The sequence below is a fragment of the Pogona vitticeps genome, chromosome 6, assembly GCF_051106095.1.
Source record: "Pogona vitticeps strain Pit_001003342236 chromosome 6, PviZW2.1, whole genome shotgun sequence".
Lineage (NCBI taxonomy): Eukaryota > Metazoa > Chordata > Lepidosauria > Squamata > Agamidae > Pogona > Pogona vitticeps.
Window position 1 is genome coordinate 99,179,972 of NC_135788.1, and position 23,723 is coordinate 99,203,694.

Below are 23,723 nucleotides of genomic sequence, written 5' to 3' on the forward strand. Positions count from 1 at the left end.
CCAAACCCATGACAGACAGGTAACATCAGTGCTGTTATGTAACACACCCTATGGCCATTTCTCATGGAAATCCGGGGTTGCCTCCTCTCTAGATGCAGGGCACACCCCTTTTCTTTCATAAAGCTCATCCATCTGGCTCGCGCTAAGCTTGTTTGTTTCACGAGCCTATTTCTTTGTCCGGCACTTCTACTCTTCTCTTTAGCATCAGGTTATAGAGGGAGCGCGTGGCACAACTCAAAAGAAGGAGTCCTGTATTTTTTCAAACAAACCAGTCTGTGCCATTCTTTTTAGAGGGTATTGTCTAATAATTTGTTCTCCTTTCTTTTCTCCACAGTGCAGAGGGCCCACCTGATGCTCTAGAATGAGGCTGAGCAGATGGCCCATCGGCCTTACAAATGGAGGCCACCTACCAAGAGGATAAAGCAGCATCCTCTCCTGGGGAGGGGGTGTGGGAGGATTATAACAGTAGGGGGTTAAAGACAGAAGACAATAACACCACTCTAACCAACCCCACGGACCAAAATAGGATGAGGGAATCACTGTTGTGGTGTGCATGACTGTGTTCCCACATCCTTACTACTACAAAGCATAACAGCAGCAGCAGCAACAACAACAGCAGCAGCATCAACAACAACGTGTCAGCAAGCCAGGTCTGACTTATGGTGACCCTTTCCAGGATTTTCTAGATAGAGAATACACAGGCACGATTCACTGTTCCCTTCTACTGGGGGCATCCTGGGATTGCGCAGCTTGTTCAAGGCCACAAAGGCTGGCTTTTCTGGGATGTGTACAGTGGGGGATTGAAACGCCAAATCTCTGGCTTTGCAGCCAAACACCTCACTCACTGAGCTATCCAGCCAGCTAAAGCAGAATGTACTATACTGTACCTTCTTCAGCTGTGATATGCCTGAAAAACTGGAAAATCCGAGGAACCTAGGAAAACCTTCTGATTAAATACTTTTTATTCAAGAATGAGTAAAATGATTTTTTTAAGATATGGCTTTACTCACTCAAAGAGCTACGTAACATGAAGATTTGTATGTAAGATAATTTATAGAACAGAGAATAATTACAGTATTCTCTTCCATACTAGAGTCATATAGAAGATATATTTCTATACCTGGTCAGTGATTCCCTTTTCATGAGAAACATGAAAAGGAAGGGACCTTATTTGGATGCAGACTGCAATGAAGAGAGATCAGCTGTTTACTATAGCGCATATATATATATATATATATATATATATATATATATATATGCTTTAATATATGTTATATTAAAGGGAGGGGTGTGGGTGTGTGTGTATTTGCTTTTATAAAGTTAAGGGTTTTATTTGTAAAGACTTCACAAATGTGTCAAACAGTACAAATATCCTAGCTATGTTATGAAAGAACCAACAAAATCACTTTAGATTTGACATGAAACACATTTTTTGTTTTAATTTCTTTAACACATTTTTATTATTTCCAAAATTTTCATTTTCTCTGGAAAAAAAGAGGGAATTTTCTTCTCTCATTCCGTCACTCCCCATGGCTGTAAAATTTCTGGAAATTTTACATATCTTGTTCTGGTCTGTTGGAAAGAAGTGCCTCCATTTAGGAACCTCTGATAAATGAAGCTAATAAACCTGATCATATTGTAACTGTTGACCAGTGTAATGTTGCATGTGTTCATACGCATTATTGTTATCTCTCAATGGTGTTGCCATCTTTTAAATAAGTCAGCATCATTATCTCTCACACTACATATGTATCTGTATGGGAACAGAGACTAAGAGTAGCATACTTAAAGCCATGGAAATAATCTGCAGCACTATCAGGAATCAAACCTGTGGATTTCCTGAATCAGAACTCAGTCTCTTGATCATTCCATTATGCAAAGTCTTCACAATTGAAAAAAAGAAAAAGAAATTTAAAAAAGAAAAAAAAGCATGCTGCTTATATACTGCCCCATAATGTTTAAAATTCTGGGCAGTTTACAATTTTATTATGCATGCTAAACATCGCTGCCCCCCCCCTTCAGCAAGCTCTGTATTCAATTTACCGACCTCAGAAGGATGGAAAGTTTAATGAACCTCAAGTCAGCTATCTGGAATTTAACCCAGGTCATGAGCAGAGTTTTAGCTGCAGTATTGCAGTTTAACCACTGCATTTTTCATCCCCATTTCACTGGAAGTCAGAAAAGAAGGTAGAGAGAGGAAGGGCATGGTAATGTAAAGGGCACAGAGATTTAGCCTTCACACTCACACACCCCTTCTGATGTTAAAGTTGTACACAGTTGTATGCAAGAACAAGTGTGAAATTACCCCTATAATGTTAAAACCACTGTGTAATCAACAAGGGCAAGAACAAAGATGAAAAACATTCCTTTTTTAGACAACAGTTCCCAGAATCCCACAACTAACATGGGGGAGTTGACATGCTGTGAGCTATACTCATAAAAAAGGGAGTGTTTCCAATTTCTGGGTAGGAATTGCTGAATTGTATATACCACACGCACTGCTGGCTTTTAAATAACCTTAAGCTGATGACTTTGGTTTTAGTAGCAGTGTCCTTTTATTATTATTTTTTCCTACTGAATTTCTCATGTTCTAGTTTGATGACACCTTTCGAAAATCAACATATGTGCTTGGTGTATTTAGTTTTTCCCAGGTATTGCGTACTATGAAGTAACGGTCTGCTTACGTTGCCTTTACTATCAGCTGAGATGTCCCTTTCTCCATCACCACTTTTTTCTTACAATGCCAACAAAAAAGTCCTCTTATATTTCCCAAGCTATGGAAGTAGACTGGGTTATTTAAATACAGATTTGTCCCAAAGAGGGAAGCCTATGAATGCTTGCTCTTCCCATTGCTTACCTTTCCCGTCATGGACTTGCTTCCTAGCTAAGCGTGCCCCCAGATTTGGAAGAGAAAACAACTGTAGCCAAATGGCTGGGTAAGGATTTCTGCACTCCTCACTTGCATGCCATTTTTTCCAGGCACCTCGTGAATGGGATAGATCTAAATTTCAACATATTAATCTGCCACCATTCTGTTTGGTCTACCTCTGAACTCACAAGCAGAGTTTGGAAAAGTTATTTTTGGGAGGAACAACAACTTCCAGAATTTACCAGCCATCATGACACCTGGCCATGTTGGCTAGAGAATGCTAGGTGCTTCAGTTAAAAAAAAAAAAAGGGGGGGGGACGGAGATGTCTCCAAGCTCTAGTCATAAGTCCTTGTCAGATCCCACCTCCAAACAGGTACCCATGATCATTGCACAGTGTCAGCAAGACACAACCTGTCCATCATGAGATCCTCAGTGTTGTATAGACAGTACTTTCCATCTCGTGACTAGCACTGGCAGACCAGCACAGAATCTCAGTCATCCCAATTGCAAGTACAGTACTGGTGTTGGTATAATGGAAGTACAGAGTGTTGTGCATACAAAGCCCTATACAGTGCTACGCCATATTTTAATATGGCCGTGCAAACCACAGGGGGAAAAGAAGCACACACTGCTTGAACAGTCTTCTTATAAAGCAAGCCATAAATAGCTTGAAATTGGTACTAAGTGCTGCAAGGAATTCATTTCCTATAGCCCACTTCAAACAGCTCATCAAGCTTTTAGCTCTCCCTGCCTTCTGTTTTGGCTGTAGTGTTTTAGAAATGTGTTCACAGGTGTTTTCAGAAATGCACGGGTCCTCTTTCACACTGGTGCTCCTCTATCTTGTAGTACTGGTCACATTGGTTAAAAATGCAAATTATTTTTCAGGCACGTAATTGCCTGTGCTCAAATCTTTCCTAGCACATGATGAATCACACCGCGATGTGCTGATATGGACAGAGGTGAATTTTAATGTGATCATTGCCATTTGTTCAGGTACCAAAGAGGCAGCACCTCCTAATTTTGGGGGCACTCTGTCTCCAACATTTTCACAAGCCCACCCCAAGACATTTTGCTGCCTAAAGCAAAATAAGAGATATGCTGCTCCCCACCCCCATCCACCACTATTCCACATAAGCCGGCTAGACTAGGAGTTGAAGCTGAATTCCACACTACCAAAAGGAAGCCCTCCACTGTAACTGAGACAAGAGACTGTATTTAAAGGGTGCAAAAAAAAAAAAAAAAAAAAAAGACAAAACAGAGCATACAATTCTGTTTTCCAACATGGGGGAAGGGAGTGAGGAATAGATGGCAGCTGCCACACAGCATCTGCCACCTGAGGGCAGGGCTGATCCTGCTCATCAAATACTTGGTCTGAGCACAAAGTAGATTCTGGCACAACAATGCCCATCGTCCCTAACTATCATGCTGACAAGAGCTGATCGGGACCACAGTCCTAAATGCCCGCAGGATACCAAATTGGTAAAAGCTGGGCCTTCGTGGCAGTGCATTGTAATGTTCACATTTAATGTTACTAATATAATTGCTATTTGAAAGGTTCATTACCCTCTTATTCCAAAAAAAGTGGTGTAGGGAGAATGGTGTAGGGTTGAAATTCCCTTTGTTCCCTGCAATCAAGACCCCAGAGCTGTATCAAGCCATTTTGAGGCTTGCAAACTGCTTTCCTGAATCATTTCCCAACAAACTGCTTTCCTGAATCATTTCCCAACAAACTGCTTTCCTGAATCATTTCCCAACAAAGGGTGACATTTGGTAGGTTGACATTCCCTTTGTTCCCTGCAATCAAGACCCCAGAGCTGTATCAAGCCATTTTGAGGCTTCACTGCCCTGGTGGTTAAGCTGAAGTCACAGGAGTCTGGGATATGTAGGGGGTGGAATGCCTGAATCTGGCCATGCAATCAATGGCCATCACGGTTCCAACTGTTTTGCATGTCCTTCTGCCCAGTGAGAAGCCGCAGGAGGCAGTACATGGACGAAGGGCAGGCAGGTTTACACTCTTCCAGCAGCAAATATCAATGAGGAGGCTTGGACCATCAGGCACCAAAATATTGTGCCCTCTAAATTTCAGTACCCTGAGTCAAAGCCCCAGTGACCCTGCTGGAGCTACAGCTCTACCAGACAAATCACACTTGCCAACTACTCTAGAAACACTGCAGAGTTTCCCACAGTTGCTGGAAACTGGTCTGCACAACCCCTTTTTATATGAGTACAGCTCACAGCTGCTGCCACCAGAACCACAACTGAACTTGTTGACACACAAAAGTATATAGCTCCTGTTCTCTGTACATTTGCCAAGAAGGGTCAAGGAAAAACATAAAGGAAGAATCCTGTTGTGGCTGTTGCACCAAAACATAAATCCCAGCTCCATAAACCAAGGAATCCCAGGCTATTATTTTCAACCACTCCCTCTTGCCGAGTAACTGATTTCGTGTCATTATGGAACTATCAGCTTCACAGGCCAAAAATAAGAGCCTATTCAGATGATCAGTGAATGGGCGCTGTGAACCACTTGCATTTAGCTTTTGTACAGCAGCCCTGCAAAACCCCGCTCCAAAGGCCATCACACAATAATTTCTAACACTCATGTAGAACAGGCCACACCACGTAGCAAGGCAAAGTGAATGGCTTTCAATGACACCACTGGTGGCAGCTGAAGCAGGGATGATGAAAGGAAGAAGTGAATGGGACAGCCCTTCTCTTGAAAGGGCTGTCCCTAATATATATGTGTGTGTTTGTGTGTGTGTTTGTGTGTCTAAGGGTACCATCAGGGAAAAGAAAATAATGGAAGGAAAAATCACAAGGCACAACCAAGAGTGAAACAAATATCTAAATCCTAGGAATACTGGCTGAGTCTGATGGAAGTTGTAGTTCAATATTTGAAGGGCCATAGTTCTCCCATACCTATTCATATGATGTCCTCTATAATGATCCCAGCGTCTATAAAGATGCTGGGATTCCTAACATCAGTGTCTTTTCCCTGATGTGAAGGCAGGAGAAGGGGACAACAGAGGACGAGATGGTTGGACAGTGTCATTGAAGCGACCAACATGAATTTGACCCAACTCCGGGATGCAGTGGAAGATAGGAGGGCCTGGCGTGCCCTGGTCCATGGGGTCACAAAGAATCGGACACGACTAAACGGCTAAACAACAAGAATATAAAGATGTCCAGACTTCACATATTATGAGATTCTGTATTCTGTTTTAAGCATGCTTAATTTTCTTATGTATTCATTTCAAGTGACAGAATTTATGATGGATTTACATCACTTGTGTAAGGGAGGAAACTCTCCAAAGATTCACATTTTGAAACCTTGACAAATATCTCCAGTCCTTGAAATGTCATTCAACAGTGCCTGTAACTTGCATCTTTAATAAACCAGTTTTCAACTATTATATGGTATTTTATATATACTATATTTGCATTATGGTTTTCTGATTTAAATGGTAAAAAAACCAAAACACCAAAACACTGAAATCTACCACATTAACCATCAGTGGAACACAGTTATGAACAGGAATCCAGCACAGCAACAATACATTGGAACAACCTGGAGACTGACAGCCAGTCACTGACAAACGAACTGATATAATTTTGGCATCTAGTTTCTTAAATATGATCTGTGATAGTATGATGAAGAAATTCAGTTCGTATACTATAACAATACTTTTGGGTGGCAGAGAGAGAAAGCATTGCTGGAGGAGGCACAAATATCAAGAAATTAAATAAAGTAATTAATGAAATGGGCAACGGCATAAATGAGGGAAGTGAAAGCAGGCTTGTTCTAACGTTATATTTGTTCCAGGTTTTTTTAAACAGTTTGGTATATACCCCTTTATATAAAAAAAAAGTGGTGTGTCAACATTAAACATCCTGCAGAATCTATCAGTCAATTAATCGATCGGTCCATCCATCCAGATAAATCAGTGTAACATAGTATAAGTGAAATCCCTCAGAACGCCTTCTGACCTGTACCTTGAATATGGAACCAAATGGCACTCTAACTCTGGAGTTTATTTGGTTCATTAGTCACCTTTACAGACCACTTGTTCTTTCAACGAGCTCAAGGTGGAGTACATAATCCTCCTCCTTTATTGTCACATCAACACAGTGGTCCAGCTCATAGGCTATTTGGTATATGGCACAGGGCAGGGTGTGATACTGTTCGTAGGAGAAAACGTCATACACTCCACGAAACATATCTGAGGCACTCCTGGAGTACCTTGACGGATCTTGGCTAATGTCCACGCCTTGAATGTGAAAACATGTGGGGGGTGAAGTGAGTTTGAGCTAGGAATTGTTGTCCTAGGATAACTAACTGCATAAACAAAAACTCTCTACAGTCAGCCATACGTGGTCCTCTTGAGTCTTCTGCCATTCTCAATCACATCATCCCGTATCTTGCTACTAGCTGTTCTCCTTTTCTCTGCCTTCCCCCATTTCTGTTGTTGTTGTTGTTGATAATGTATTAGCAGTCACACCAGGTTGGCAGGGGAAAACCTTTCAGTTTTAATGCATTGCACCACAGCAAATAGCAGGTAAGAAACATGAAACTCTTACACTACTGCGGGAAATGAATAGATGAATTCGAACCTAGGATGATGCACTTTGACGCTGGGAGGCAAAGGAGAAGGTGCCATTTCCTGCTCCACCTCAGAAAAAAACAAAAGGTTGCCCTTGACAATTTTTGTCCAGTCGTGTTCGACTCTAGGGGGTGGTGCTCATCCCCGTTTCCAAGCCATAGAGCCAACGTTTTGTCCGAAGACAATCTTCCGTGGTCACATGGCCAGTGCAACTTAGACACGGAACGCTGTTACTTTCCCACCAAGGTGGTCGCTATTGATCTACTTGCATTTGCATGCTTTTGAACCGCTAGGTTGGCGGGAGCTGGGACAAGCGACGGGCGCTCACTCCGTTGCATGAATTCGATTTTATGACTGCTGGTCTTCTAACCCTGCAGCACAGGCTTCTGCGGTTTAGCCCACAGCGCCACCATGTCCCTAAAAAACAAAATACCTTGAGCCAATGCATTTTTGGCATGATTTGCCTGTTTCCACTATGGGGACAAGTCAGGGGTTCCCATATCTTCATGGCACTGTGTCACGATTAGATTATTCTGTTGCTCTCTTTGCAAAGATCTGGCAGAGTTAGCCAAGCTTAAGAGAAGCAGCCTAGGCTTAACAGCACCACTTGGCACTTTCATGCTGTTGCCAAGCCCCCAATGCCCTGGCAAAAAAGCACTCATATATGTGCAGATGCTTGCCCTGTCATCCCCACATTTGGCAGCAGGGAGCTACAAGCTGCCATTTAAAACTCTTACCAATGCAACATTTCCATGACGTCCTATAAAGGTTAAAATTGTGTTTTGTAGCTGTCCATATTAATTACCAAGAGAGTCCATAGTCACAAGGGGATCGGCAAAGAAAGGCAATCTTACAAGAGTTTCCTCCAACATGCTAAAGCTGATGACGGGGTGCCTGCATAAGTCAGAGCACTGAGCTTATATCTTTTCAGCCAAAATTCTTGCTCAAGTTGCACGGGAATGCAAAGGAGTCTCCTTCCGGCAGGTAATTTATACTTTCTACACTAGGGTGGGCAACTGTGGCCTTCCAGATGGCCACTTCCCCCTAGTTCTATACCAACAGAGCCAAGGGTAAGAAGAGCTGAAAGGAGTTGCAATCTAACAATACCGAGAAGGCCATCAGTTGTCCAATCCGGCTATAACTGCTCTACAAATAAACCTTTTGTTCCTCTGATATCAAGAGTTTTGATAAATTCTGCTCTAAACATGACAGGTAGGCCTACATAATTCCCGGAAAAACTTGCTGTCCATCTCTTGTCTGCTTTGTTACTCTCAGAACATGCTCAGCTTTTTGCTTTGCTATGCCATCACCCATGAGACTCAGGAAAAGAAAGCGACTTAGAGGCAGTTCAGAAATAGCGGGTCCTTATGTCAGAGATGTTTACAAAAACACAGACTGAGCAGATGGAAAGTACCCCAACAGCAACCTAGTCCAATTTGCTGCCAATAAAGGAAACCCATAGCTAAATATCCCTCATAAAAGGTGACCCATATTCTGTATAAATGCATCCAACTGAAGATATTGTACCTCCTTGCAGGACACTCAACCACTGAACAGCCCTTACTGTCAGAAACGTCTTCCTAATGTATTAGTTGGAACCACCTTTTTGTTATTTAAGCCCATGGGTTCAGTTAATATTGACCACCAACACATCGTGATGGAGTAAATAGCACATTGGGTGTGGAAAGGAACGCACACTGGATGTGGACTCTAATTACTGCATTGATACATCTCAACAAGCTAGTTCTAATAGTTTTCATCACTTCCAGGAACAGGTATTTTGTAAAGTTAATGAATCTTAATTTTCCATTCATGATAAAGACAAAATAATTTCTATAGTAACAGAAGTATCTATCTCATAACAATGTATTGCTGCTAGGAAAAGATACCTCCATCCACTCACTGCAACCAGTGTATCTAAGTTCAGAAAAACAGCTACAACTTGGCCAGCCCTGTCTCCACTACATCATTGATGCTTTCACACACTAAAACAGTTTAAGGAAGCAATGCCTACCCCCTTTTAACTGTTTGTTCCCTTCAAGCCTCATGCACGAATACCAAAACACAACATTGTAAGAGGGGAACTATGACAGGTGATAGATGAGAACTTGTAACTTGTCAGGCCTGCTTTGCATGTGTAGTGGAAGAGGGTGGTAGCTGACCAATATTACATGGTGGACTGTAAAATTTTACACTGCATGTGGAAGGGAGAAATATTACTCTCCTTTAGAAAACAAAATGTTTGCACATAAAATACAAGTGCTGTAAAGTGTGTACCTTGCTCTTTGGTATGTTTTCTTACATCCATGAAATTATTATTTTTCAAACCTAGTGGAACACTAAAAGAGGGGTATCACCCTGCCAGCAGTTTGAAATGGTACCAGACTTTCTACCCCCCCCTTAAGTCTTTTTTATCATCTCCTTCTGATGCATGTATAGTCCACGTCTCCAGATGCTGAAAGCAGCCATACCAACAGCAATTGGCATTAGGCTTCCTTTCACTCAGATATACTGTACTGTAGCCAGCCTTGTTATACCAATCAGCTGTCAGTCAGGGGATCACTGCAAAATAATCCAAATGGGATGAGAACTAAGGAAATCAATCTCTTTGTGGCATTCATATTCAGCTGCCTACTCACTGCAAAACTTATTTATTTATTTATTTATTTATTTATTGTACTTACTATACTGCCCCATTAGTGCACAGTACTATTCCGGGTGGTTTACATAACAACAGAGGATAATTAAATTGTAGACATAGCAGAACATAAAAAAACAACACCAAAAGCCAGCTGTCGCTCAAACAGCACTAAGAGTTAGAGTGGCAGAATGAGGGCAGAAGGGTTCAGAAGAGGCTGCCATCTAAAGCCTCCCCAAAGCGAAGCATCTTCAGCAGCCTCTTGAAACTAGGGAGGGAGGAGGCTAGGTGTAGCTCCACCAGGAGGTTGATTCCACAGGGATGGTGCCACTACTAAAAAGGCTGAATCTCCCATAGAATATTCTCCTGACCTCTTTTGGCATAGCCACCTGGAGGACCATAGCCTGAGATGACCTAGTGCAGTGATGATGAACCTATGGCACGCATGACACATCTGGCACATGAATCCCTTGCTTCTGGCACACGAGTGAGTGGTCCTCCCACCCAACCTTGTGGAAATAAACCTTTTGGAGTGGTTGCAGCTGGGATTCCCTCTTTCTCTTCCTGTTCTGGGTCCTTTAACTTCCTATCCGACCCCATGATTCCCCCTTTAACTTCCTGTCCATCCCCATGATTCCCCCTTTAACTTCCTGTCTGTCCCCATGATTCCTCCTGAAACTACCACTTCCTGTTCCAGTTCTGGTCTTCTGGGTGGCATGGCAGCCACTGATTTCTTCCCCACCCCCTCATTTTGGGCACTCAAAAAAGGGTTGTCTCCACTGACCTAGTGGCATGTGAAGATGACCTTGGGGAGTGATGCTCCAACAGATAACATGGTCCCAAATCATGAAGATGACCTTGGGGAGTGATGCTCCAACAGATAACACGGTCCCAAATCATGAAGGGCTTTCTACGTTAACACATGTATTTGAAAATAGGAGTCTTCCTTTTCTCTCCCTACCCCCAAACCTTCTTCTCCCTCTTTATCTCTTCACCCAGCAAAATGCTAGGAGAAAAAAAAGTCTACTTTTGCCAGGGGTCTAAACTGATCATGCACAGAGTTCTTTTCAGCTTAATCTGAGTGCTCCAGGCTGCCCACTTCAATGTAGGTAGATTGGCTGTATGGTGTTGTGGTCACACAATTAACTTTGATCAGCCTCACCTACCTAGTATAGTTACTGTGAAGACAAAGGGAGAGGTGAACCATATGACCTGCCCTTAACCCCACACCCCACCCCTGAATCAGCAGCAAGATTAAAATGGAACAGTCAGGTTTTTCTTGGGTCTTAATTTAAGATGACACCCTAACCTGGAACCTTACTTTAATGCTAGAGACTCAACCATGTTTAAAATATGAAGACCAAGAACCTCCATGGTATGGTTTGATAATACGTTGGCACAAGGCTGAAACCTTTAATTAAATTAATACTGTAATTCTATTTTTTTTTCATCAAAGCTTTGATCAGATTTAGATTCCTCTTCCTGCTCTGAACTGATAACTAGGGGTAAATAGAAGGCAGTTCTGCCATGTCAGCCTCACAGGGACACAAGCATTTTAGCTTCCTCTTTCCTCTGCTAAGTAAGTTGTGAAAAAAAGATATTTAAAGAGAGGTTTTCCTTTCTGTTTATATCTAAAGGTAGCAAGCAATTTCCCTTTCCGGTTGAAACTAAAATGGCCTTCTTCCTAGCAATGATGATCAACAACTACAACTGATAAGCACTCAACTAGAATCAGGACTACTAGAGACTGATAAAGTTCCTTTTTTGAACCACAGTTCCCATGACCCCAGCATGCTAGCTGGGGGATTCTGGGAGCTGTAGTCCAAAACAGTCCCTTCTTCAAGATCAAGGACTAATACACTTTCTGTACTGTGGTCTAATGAAAGCTGTTGCCCTTGTTTTGACTTTTAAACCTGCATTGGTCCTTAAGTACCATTGCTATGATGATTCTAAATAATCCCCCATTTGATGACAATGAAAACATTAAAAACAAAATATTATGCAACACATGCAAAAAGGAAAACGAAACACTTTCTTTTGTTTATTAAGGTTTAAAAAGTATTACTGTTCACAGTATTATTTGTTACTTAGACTAATAAAAATAATGTATCATCAATTTTGGCTACCATTTTCGGGATTTTCCTGGTAGAGAACACTCAAAGTGGCTTACCATTCCCTTTTTCTGGGAGCATCCTGGGACTCGCCCAAGGCCACAGAGGCTGGCTCTACTAACAGGAGGCCCAGTGGGGAATCGAACTCCCAGCCTCTGGCTCTGCAGCCAGATACAGTGGTGCCTCGCTTAACTATTGCCTCGTTAAATGACTGTTTTGCGATCGCTTTTGCAATCGCAAAACGATGTTTTAATAGGCACAATTCGCTTCCCGACGATCATTCCCTGCTTCAGGAACTGATTTTTCGCTAGACGATGTTTTTAAAACAGCTGATCGGCGGCTTCAAAATGGCTGCCCGCTGTGTAAAATGGTTCCCCGCTGTGTTTTTGGACGGATTCCTCGCTTTACAGGCACCGAAAATGGCCGCCCCTATGGAGGATCTTCGCTGGATGGTGAGTTTTCAGCCCATTGGAACGCATTGAACGGGTTTTCAATGCGTTTCAATGGGATTTTTTATTTCGCTTAACGAGGATTTCGCTCTACAGCGATTTCGCTGGAACGGATTATCCTCGTTAAGCGAGGCACCACTGTACTTAAACCACAGAGCCATCCAACCAGCTGTTATTAGACTAACCCCTGTTTATGTGATCTTGCTTGACACAACACTCTTAGGGGTAACCCCAGCCCTTAAAAGTATGTCTTCTTCCTTGTTGCTGACATTTGAAACTAGTGAGGACTCCTGTGCAGGTCACCCCAACCATGAGGCAGGGTGAGGCAGCCACTTCAGACACCAGATTTAGAGTGTCATGAATGAACAGTAGCAGTAAACTGTTACTTGTTTTTCTATTCTGTCAAACTTATTTCAATGCATAGCAACCCTAGTAAGGTTTTCAAGTCATGTAAGATATCTAAAAGAGTGATTTTACCATTGCCACCATCCACCATTTATTTTCCATGGCTAGACCTTGTGAGTCCTAAATATTCACTCTATCCACCACACCACTCTAGTTCTGTTAGTTATTTTCTTAGTTCTTACTGTATTTATTTTACTGACATGGAGTGCGTTCAGATGCTTGTAAAGGTCTCTGACTTCTTGCTGTTGTTAGGCCCCGTCACGTTGCTTCCGACTTATGGAGACCCTATGAATCAGTGGTTTTTATTTCTCTGCCTTAGCTGCCCAAACTACATCACTGACTACAGATACCTGACTTCTGCCACTTGGGTACCATTTGCTGTTCTGCCTCAGGCAGCAAAATGCCTTGGATTGGCCCTTATTTTGTATGGTGGTAGAGAACCTGTGATGTGACCTTTGCTATCTTTGTTTTCTTATTTTTTTTACCCAACCATCTCTCACATGGGTTATTTGGGAATCCAGGACCAATGAAACTCTCCAAGCTAGCTATGCCAATACGAAGATTTTCTTTGTAAGTTTCCCCCATCAAAACAACAATATGAAACGCACACCATCATACTGCCACCAGCAAAGCATAAGCCCCATACATTTTGCACAGTTTGTGATAAGGAAACGGTTTCTGAATCCCAGGATCTGAGAAGATAACCTTGAACCTCAGAAGTTTATGTCCAGGCTGCCCTGAACAGATGGATCTCAGATGACTTCAGAGGCTAAGCAGCTTTGGCCTTGGTTGGTGCTTGGAAAGAAGACCCCCAGGAAATATCAGGGATCAGGTTGGGCTGGGAAAGAATCTTGTCTGAACTCTTCCCCTACTGCAGAAAGCACCTATATTTTCTCAGAAATTAAAGAGACTAGTGGTCTGACACACATAAAGCTGGTTCTCATATTCCTTCAAGGAACTGCTGGAAAGCTGAGTGATTTAGTTATCTGATTATCAATCCAGAGGTTGGAAGTTCAATTCCTGGTCGTGCCCTCTTGACAGGGACTGGATTTGATGATAAACAGAGTCCATTCCACCTAAGGTCATTATTTATTATAATTTAAACTTTCTTTTGCCTCCTCCATTCTGATGCAGCTTTGGAAATGTTTTTTTTTTTTGTGGTAAAAATAAAAAAAGACTGTTTCCAAGCTCTTTTGAGATGACACTGTTTCTTTCTCTGACAACAACTCTGAGCATGCTGCCATTTGGAGCTTGAAAATTGAGTTAAAACGAACGGTGTCCCAAAAGACCAGTGAAATTCACCTCTGGTATGTGGCATATTGTTCACCCCCTGCCATGTGCTCTGCGGCATGAGCCCTTATCTCCCTGGGTTCTAATCTACAGGTGGCCAGGGGAAAGACGCAGAACAACTGCTAGATATCTTGTTGACATTTTTTGCCATAGATCAAGGATTTCTCCCTGCAACTGTTCTGCAATAGCAGCAAATAAATAAAAACATAAATAAATAACCAACCACCCTGCCCCAGCTTTCCTAAATTATATTGCTGACATGAAGTAAGCTTAGGGCCACAAAGACTTTTGTAGAAACGCTGTGTGCTCTGTTTAGTACTGGTACTCAAAACCAAGTCCTACCTTAGAATGTTGTAATACAGTACATGTCTTTTGCACCAGACTCCACTTGCTGGATGTCTGGTGCAAAAACTAAGCAGATCCCCAAAGGCTGAAGCCTGCCCAGTCCTGTTCTAGCTTATCTCTTTATGAATCCAGCCTTTCAAAGAGCCCAAAATGGTGTACGTCCCTTCCTCAAAATCCTGCCAAGGATGGCAATTGATCCAAGGTCACCAGTAAAACTTTCTTCGTGGATTTCAAGGTGGGTCTCCCTATTCTGCAAACAAAGCAAAAACCCAAGCTCTAACCACTACACCACATGTTCCAGAATGATGCTGATGGGAGGTTTCAATTAACAAACCTCAGATCCTGTTTTGAAAAAATTACAGGTTGAGTGCACATCTTCTACCTGTTTCTTGGAAGACTACACCAGATCATCTGAAGCCAGTTCAGCTCTTGGTGGCTTGAACTACAAGTCTCATACACCCAGCCATATTGTGTGGGCATGATGAGAGTTGTAGTCCAACCCATCAGGAGGACGTCTGCTTAACTTCCTATACCACCTCAGTGCTCTTTTCCTCCCCTTCCTACTGTAATGTTCCAGGAGAAGAACCTCTGGAAATGTCCCTTGGCATATAATAAAACACAGCTACCTATTGGAAATGATGCCCAGAATACTTTGATTCTTCCATCAAAGTATTGTGGGGGGTGGGGTGGGGAGGAGCCAAAAACAACAGCAGTGACTGATAGAGATTCCCAAGAGGCAGAAGGTGTATGTGAATGGGGTCGGGAAAGAAACTGGAAAAGAACAGATGGCCACATAGCATCTTCCCTAATTCGTGTCCCAGACACCTTCCTCTACCCCAGAGGTGATGCAGCCCCTGCCCCCCCCCCCAAAAGCTGAGGCAGACTGGAGTGTGAGAAGCTGAGATTTCACAACCAATGTGTTATTCCTTTTACTACCGCTAGCCAACCGTAAATGGATTCATTAATAATCCCTCCCCTGCCCCCAGCGTTTTGTAAAAATGATGCTGGGGGGGGGGAGAGAGAAAGAAAAGGCAGCGGATGCAAAACAGCTTCTTTTTCTCCCACTCTCCCCACCACCAAATCAAGGAATCTCAGCTCAGCACATATACACCCCATCTGTTTAATTGTCAGTCTAGGGAATGGTCTCTTTGAAACCTCCCACCCACCCATATCAGTTTTGCAACAGAAAGCAAAACGGAGAGAAACAGAAGGCAGGCGAAATACCAACACTCTCACACTCAGTGGCCCAGCATCAAGAAAATGGCATTTGCACAGCTATCCGTGAGTGTCTTGACTCACAAGTTCAATTCCCAGCCCCGGCTAGTGGCCAGTTCTGCCAAATGTAGGCTCAAACGGCCTCTGTCCATGTGGGAGAAACCTCTCCCTTTCAGAGAACATTTTTGACGCAACAAAACAAAAAGAAACATCACCCTTTTCCAGTCTGTGTGTGTAGTCTGCGTGGGTAGAGGTAAGTATTTTAGCAGAGGCCTTGTAAAACCTAGGCCTTCAATAGGAAATCATATCAAGGGGAAGACTGGCAAAAAAGCCCCTCCTTATCTAGGAGACTCAGGCCTGGTTTGCATAACCCGGAAGAAAGACTGAATTCCAACAGCCAATGCAGGCTCACATGGCTGAATGTCATTCCATGGGAGGTAAATTCCATGAAGCTCCCTGCACCTAGAAGACCAGCAGATCAAGAAAAGGTGGTGCTAGAATCCCTCTCCCTGTTGCACCAGCTTGCTATATACAAGGAATGATACAGTATTTATTCAACAATGCCCTAAATTTTGTACGGGAATAGCATTCCATCAGCTATTTCTGAAGTCATACAGTCAAGAGACACCACTTTCCCATTTCCTCTACAATTCTGAAGAGACCTAGGCCAATCCTGGATGCTGTGAACTGAGATTCTGGTGTAGAATTTCTCACTCTCATTGAAAACAATCCCCAGTGGCAATTCATCTCCCACACCCAATGATAACCGGTCCTCGCAGACCCCAGTCCTAGGGACAATGTGCCTAAAGGCCTACCTGGATGGGAGCTGTGCTGAAGTGGATCTTGCGGCTGGGGACAGCATCCTCCTCTTCTGACAGGCCAGGGATCTCCATGCAGCTGGATTCCGGAGCATACAGTCCATCGGCATCCTCGTCTTCATCCAGCCCGCTCCCTCCCGAATCCTCCCCCAGCCCACTGTAGGCGCTTATGTCCACAAGGTCAGCCTCAGAGAAATCTTCCTTCTTAGACTCATCACCCAGGTCATTCTCCTCTGGTCCTTCAGCCTTAGTGGCTTCCTCACAGTAAGCATCTGACAACGGATCTGGAGTTTCCAAGTGTCTCTCGCTGCCACCACCCAACCTGCCATTTTCCAGGGCTGCATGCACTGTTACCTCAGCCTGGATCACATCAGCCCGGACAGCATCAGCCCCCTTTGAGGCCTTGCTCTGCTCCTCCGCTATTGCTGCCGCTACCGCCACCTCTGCAGCCTCAAACTCCTGCTCCGAGTCCCCACTCTCCTCCACTTCCACAGGCTTGATCTTGCGCACCTCTTGGACCTTCTGAGGACGGAGGGCCACATTACTCTCCTTCTCCGTGGCTTTCCCTGCTCCCAAACCGCTCCCGCTTGCGGCCGGAAGCTTGGCTTGGCTTTTGTCAGCCTCGGGCAGCCGGCCTCTCACCTGGAGAGCGGGCCCGTCGCTACTCCTTGCTTCCGCTTTGGCACCACCTGCTTCAGGAGCCTGCAGGAAAACCCTGGACCTTTTGCTGACAATCTTAGAGTTGAGGGGCCCAACTTTGCCAGGGGTTTTGTGGAGGTTGTTCCTCAAGTCGGCCTTCTCGAAGACAGCGCTGAGTTGGCTGACGGTGGGGGACACGGCCTCCGTGTCTAGCTTGTCCAACGATTCCGTGCTCCCGTTGAACCTGACCACCACGTCCAGCTTCCTGTCCTGAAAGCCGCCCCTCTCCTTCCTCAACAGGAGCTTGTTGGTGGTCTCTTTCTCCTGCAGGCTCTTCTCAAAGATCTTCCGTGTCTCCTGGAGCTTGGACAAGGGCTTGTCCGTCTTGGAGTCAAAGCGGCTCACCCGCTCCGACACGCTGGTGCCCAACTTGAGCAATGCACTGTGGTCTACATTCTCGTTGAGGCTGCTGGCCCGGGGCAAGGACAGCCGGACGGGCTTCTCCTTCATCTTGGCCAGGTCCACGGGGGTGGCCTCGCCAGGAGGCGCCGTGGTCCCCATCTGCAGGAACATGTTCTTGATCCGGTGGACGTTGGAGCCATACTTCTTGTTCCGGGCTTTCTTGGCCTCCTCACTGTCGGAGTTCCCGAGGGCATCTTTTGTGGCTTTCAGGGCTTGGATGCTGGCTTCGTAGGCATTCCGGTGAGGCGAGGCACTTCTCAGATTCGCTCCACTACCGTTGCCGCCACCACTGCCACCACTGCTACTCCCGCTGCTGCTGCTGCTGCTGCTGCTGCCGCCAGCGGGACTATTATGGGGTTCAGTCTTCATCATGGTTCAGCAAATCTCTTGGTGTCGCTGACACCACATAGCCCCACGCGTCCTCCTCCGTCTGCCTCTCCTCCTCCTCCTCCTGTTCTTCTTCCTCCTCCTCCGCCACCACCACCACTGCCACCGCCAGCAGCAGCCCCACCACCACCACCTTCCTCTTCCTCCTCCTCTTCCTCTCCTCCCTGAGCAGCCTCTTCTTCCGCGCTGGAGCTGCTGCAGCCGCCTCCCGTTCGTCGCCCGACTCACATCGGGGCCAGAAGCCCCAAGAAGGCGGCGAGGGGCGGCGAGGCAGAGCACAGCGCGGCAGCGGCTCCCGCGACAAACACGTCTTTCATTGTGTGTGTGTGTGTGTGTGCTTGTGTGTGTGTGTGTGTGTCAGGGAAATGTGGTCAGTCCTTCCGTCTCCGGGGGGGGGGGGTGGAGGAACGGGCGGGGAGGAGAGGAGAGTCGAGCCGATCAAGGGAGGGGAAGCGGAAAAACGGGGGGTCCAGGAGGGGCTTCTCACCCAAGGCAGCAGCAGCAGCAGAGGCGGCGGCGAGGGCGCCCAGATCCCTCTCCAAAAAGGGGCGGCCGGGTTAGCTCAGGCCCACTCCTACCGCCTGGTCGGATGGGTTAGACCTCGCCTTCATCCCTTCCTTCCTCTTCCTCTCCTTGTCGCTGTCTCGCTCACCCTGGATCTTCTAGCTCCAGATCTCTTTCTCTCTCTCTCGCCCTCTTTTGCAGCCCCGATGATGATGGAGACCAAACCGTCTTGCAAACGGCACAGCCTGTCGGTCCTAAAAAAAAAGGGGGGGGAGGGGGGAATTAAAAAGGAGGGGTGGAGAGAGAGAGAGAGAGAAAAAAAGAGAGACGGGGGGGGAATGAGGAAAAATTCCCGCTGGGTCTTAAAGAGCTCTCTTTACTCGTCCCTCCCCGGTTTTTTCTGCTGTGGCAGGAAAGGAAGCGAAAAAAAAAGAGAGAGAGAGAGTCAGCGACACGTTCTTCCTCTCTCTCTCTCTCTCTCTCTCTCTTTTTCTCGCTCCCTCCACCCCCCCCCCCGCGTCCACCCGGCGTAGAAAGAGAGAAAAACCCACTGAACTCATCAACCCGACTGCAGGAGGGGAAGGGGAGGGGAGGGAGCCGCGGCCTCCCTTCTTTCTCTCCCTCGCCGATGAATTATTTAAAATAATAATAACGACACACGCAAGGGCATACTGTAATCCGACTCTTTCCTCGTGGCAACGGCTTCCCCCCCCTCCCGGGCGCACACTTAGGCCTTTTCATGTAGGGTGAAATGATAAAAATGAGGATGAGGAGGATCGTGATATTAGAACAGAACGTAACGCACCCACCCCGGCTCTCCAAAATGGGGAATACGGGTGGTCGATCCGTGATGTTTTAGTTCTGCGCAGTTTATATGTGGAGAATTGTAAACCTCAGGATCGGTCGCAATGTCACGTCGGAACCCACACATAACACAGCCGCCGCTTCTCCTGAGGCGCTGCTTGCGGTATTGCAAAATCAACACTGGGGACAGACCTTCGTTTGGGTCGTGGGAAGTGTCGTCCAAACAACGAATTAAAAGCTGAAGAATTCGAACTACAGCTAACTCCCTTGGCAGTCGACGTTACCCTCGTTTTTATTTCTTCTCAAGAGACATGACAAAAGGAGGAAGAGAGAATGTGGTTCGCCTCCCCCCCCCCCGAAAGAAATTATTTTCACTTTCCAGAAATAAGTGGATAGGTGTGGGAAGGTGTTGTGTAGTTTATTCTCCTAACAGTAATAGATTTGATTCTGAATTTTGGTGCCCTCTAAATTTTGGAGCCCTGGGGGCAAGCCTTGGTCGCTTTGCCCTAGTTGCAGGCCTGCTGCTTCTCATGGATCAATACAGTTAATGCATGCTTTTCAGCTTCCTGGAATGAGGCTTGCAAGCGGCTCAAGTGGGTGCTCCTAAAATAAAATTTGGAGAGACAAATGGAGGGAGAAAAACTTTGGAAGAGACAGGCTTATAAAATAACATTTGAAAAAAAAAATTAAAAAGGAAAACAATTTTTAAAAAACTTGTGATTGAAAGTGATTTGTATCCCAAAATCTCCGCATTCATGAAAGAGCTGCTGTGAAGCTGTTACTGTAAATGAAAACTCAAAATTCCCGGTTGAACATCTCTGTCTTAAAAGGACTTGGAATCAAAGGCTTCATTCCAGTTTATGTATGAATTCTCTCTTGGTTCCTTGCTTTTCCCCTCATAATTTGAGCATTTCAATCTGCAATGTCTGGTGGCATGGTAGAGACACCACCTGAAGGCAATTTCAAGGGCCTGCACATGGTAGCTCTTTTCTTTTTCTCTTTTTTTGTGAAATAGCTCTATTACCTCATTAAAATTTGCCTAAAAAAAAATACTATTGTACATATGTGGTTGGGCAATACCGCCCTCCAAAAGGGCTCCAATTATATCACGCAATTCCTCTTTGCCTGAGTGTGAACAATTAATGCCACAGAAGTGTTGCAGCTATCCCATCATGCCTTGTAATAAGGAGATGGGGGGTTGTGCTGGATGTATCTCGTGTCACTGGCCTGATATTTCTGACAGTGAGCTTCTTCACATCTATAGAACCATCCAATATAGAGCTGTAATGCTGTTTCCTAAATCTGATTTCATGCTCAGTTCTCTCTGCTATATCACTGGCCCTTCTCGAGTAAAAATAGTCTAAAAGGGGCAGGAACAGAAAGCCTCTCTGAAATGTGTCATTTGTGAATGGCGATTCAGAAAAACAAGTGGAAGAGAAGATTTTTTAAAAATTAATTATATATTATCATCAATGTTCATGAGAGAATTGCCTTCCACTGAATCCTAACTTTATTTAATGTACAGAAACAGACACACTGTGTTTTAGCAGAAATGCTAACATACCACAAGTTATACTAACCACGATGCAGCAATTCCTTTGGATTGCTCTTGTATATTACATTCAATAAATGTTTTTGCCTGTTCTATTTCATAGCTTTTCACAGATTATGCAGCAGCAAACCCAAAATGACTGCTCAGTCAGCTGCACTGCTCTAACAAGCTGGTTCAAAAATGCAAGTCTGTTGCATATACTGTAGACGTACGGTATAAACTAATGACAATCTGTTCAACCTCCTCAGCTACTGTTTCTGTGGCTGATGTGCTCTTAGGGGTTTCCAACCCTACTGCTTTACCTGCCACATATAACCTCAGTCACTTTTCCTGTGTATAACACCCATCCACCATTATCGTGCAAATGCGCTTGGTTGCATGATCACACATTGGACCACTAGGCAGGCTGAGTGCAAAAGATAATTGTGTGAGGGTAAAGGGATTGGTATTGATCTATTGCTCTACAGCCAATAGTTTCTTTCCTTGGGGTGTGAGATGTTCTTGGGACTACAGTTCCTCAAATCCCTAACTACTGGCCATGCTGCCTGGGATGATGGGATCTGTAGTCCCACAGCATCTGTCTAAGACTATAGACTAAATAGTCTAAGACTATTTAGTCTTAGAGAGATGTCACAAGGTTATTGCTTTCTTTTCTTTGACAGCATCATCTGGGAACCTGAGATAAGGAACCGCTACTGCATCACCTTGCGTTCATTCTCAGGTTCGGCGGTGTTGCTTCTCCAGAGCTTTGAGTTTGCAACAACTGCGTAGGGCTATTAATGGCAGGACATTTTGGAGGTCACTTATTTGTAGGGTCATCCTGTCAGAGGTGCTTTGCATGTGAGGATGACCTTACAGAACCTGCCTTGCCAACACTTCCCATCTCTTCTCCTGCCTCTTTTCAATGTGTGCTCAAAGCTATCCCATCTTCCCTGCTTTCCTCCTCTGCCTCTTCAGTTTACCAGAAAAGATTGTGGATTCCATTATTATGTCCTGATACATAAAACCATGACATTCAAAGAGGGTATACTTTATTTTTCACATGACTGTAGAATCTACTTATCTAGACAAATATGAGTGGGTGGGGATCCTTCTTTTCTAGGTCAAGGCACCATGATTGTTTTCCTTCCTCAATTTCCAACCTTCTTTGAGAGCAGTTTGTGGCACGTATTTTCTGGGGTAAAGAAGGCGGCACTTGTGCTCAGGAGGCACCTCTTTATTAGTATTTCACAGTTCCAGTCCTGACATTCTGCTGCTACTTAAAGATATGGAAATTGGGAAAGCAGCCCATGTAGCTTTGGTGACACTGGTCATTTTTCTGTCTATCCCCACAGCTTCAGATTGTATTCCTCCAGTAAACATCCCATCTCTTCCCCTCTCCTTTTCCAGCTCCTCACTTACAGGAAACCATTTCCTTTTCCCTTTCCAACACAAAGATTTGCTCCAGATTGTGCACAAAATACCAACATAATCACCAGGCCAAGTATGAGTTAAACAGATGCATGCAAAATCCCCAGAGTTTGGGTTTAGGAGTGTGCATAAGGATGTGAAACTCATGCATTTCTTCACTGCAGTCCCTACTAGTCTGTACTTTTCACATTGCACAGGAAGCGTGAAAGAGGAAATGCAAAGCACTGGTGCTGCTGTCACTGGTGTGTCTTCCCTACCCACGTGTTTCCGTGCCCAGCACCACAACCAGTACAGATAGAACAGGACGATAGTCTGAGGCCAAAGTCACCTAAGCTACAGGGACTCCTTCCCAATTTCCATGTCGCTAAGGACTGTAGGAACCCATTGTGAATTTCAAAACTGAGAAATCTTATTGAATAATAATAAAGTGAGTGCCCACAGAGCTGTGCAGAGCGCTTCCCAGTTTGTTACAGGGAATATCTGCATGGAGCTTCCAAAGCAGTCTGCTTTTGAATATAGTTTTCTGGGGGGCAAGATGCTGCTCTGCGGGTTGTTGATGCTATTTCTTAATTTTGCCTGTGAATTTTTTCCTGAGCAAAGAGCCCACATTGCAGAACTATTGAATTAAATTCCTTTTAAGAGTTGTTTTTCATATTGTAATATATCAGATAGTCACACGTGACTATGTTGTCACCCAGAGCTTGAAAAATTTACTACAAGCCCCACGATCCCCCAGTAAGCCAGCTGACTGAGGAATTTAGGGAACTGTAGTGCAGCAATAACTTTTGGAAGCTCTGCTTTTACCTACATATATTCATTGGAGATCTAAGGATGCAAAGGAGGGCTAGAGGCTATATCTTTTGTCACAGCCGTCAGCTACTATATTACAAAGCTGTTTGTTGGAAGTGGATGGTTTGTCTCAAATTGTAGGGAAATAGGAGGTGGGATTTCCAGATTTGCTTTTTATGTCATTACAGCCATGATCAAGAATATAATGCAGGGCATGACATTATGCACTGAAAACTGGAAGCTTTTAAAAAAATCAACCCAACCAACAGCAGTGACTACCTAATCTAAACATGCTTTCAGATTCCCAGGTAAGCCAGCAAAAGTACAAACTGATTTACCCCCCTCTATACAACACATGAGGATGCCATCAAGGGTGGCCAGAAATCCTCATCTAAAGAAGGCAGCCTCTTTTTGAAAATCTTCTGTAATAGTTG

General features: G+C 44.5%; 1 protein-coding gene and 1 long non-coding RNA gene across 3 annotated transcripts in view; both read right to left on the bottom strand.

Moving 5' to 3' along the window:
* The window catches only part of PPP1R9B (protein phosphatase 1 regulatory subunit 9B), a 94,565-nt gene extending 75,577 nt beyond the window's left edge, over nt 1–18,988 (bottom strand). For both annotated transcript variants that reach the window (XM_020794062.3, XM_020794061.3), the window contains exon 1: nt 16,740–18,988. In XM_020794062.3, coding sequence (XP_020649721.3) covers nt 16,740–18,215 — 1,476 coding nt within the window. In that variant the 5' untranslated portion in view covers nt 18,216–18,988. The remainder of the gene's footprint in view (nt 1–16,739) is intronic.
* On the bottom strand, nt 185–16,720 carry LOC144583665 (uncharacterized). The gene is made up of 2 exons (XR_013537586.1): nt 10,967–16,720; nt 185–10,914 (listed from the first exon to the last, which is right to left on the bottom strand). It is a non-coding gene; the product is annotated as an uncharacterized LOC144583665 (long non-coding RNA).
* Nucleotides 18,989–23,723: the final 4,735 nt, after the last annotated feature.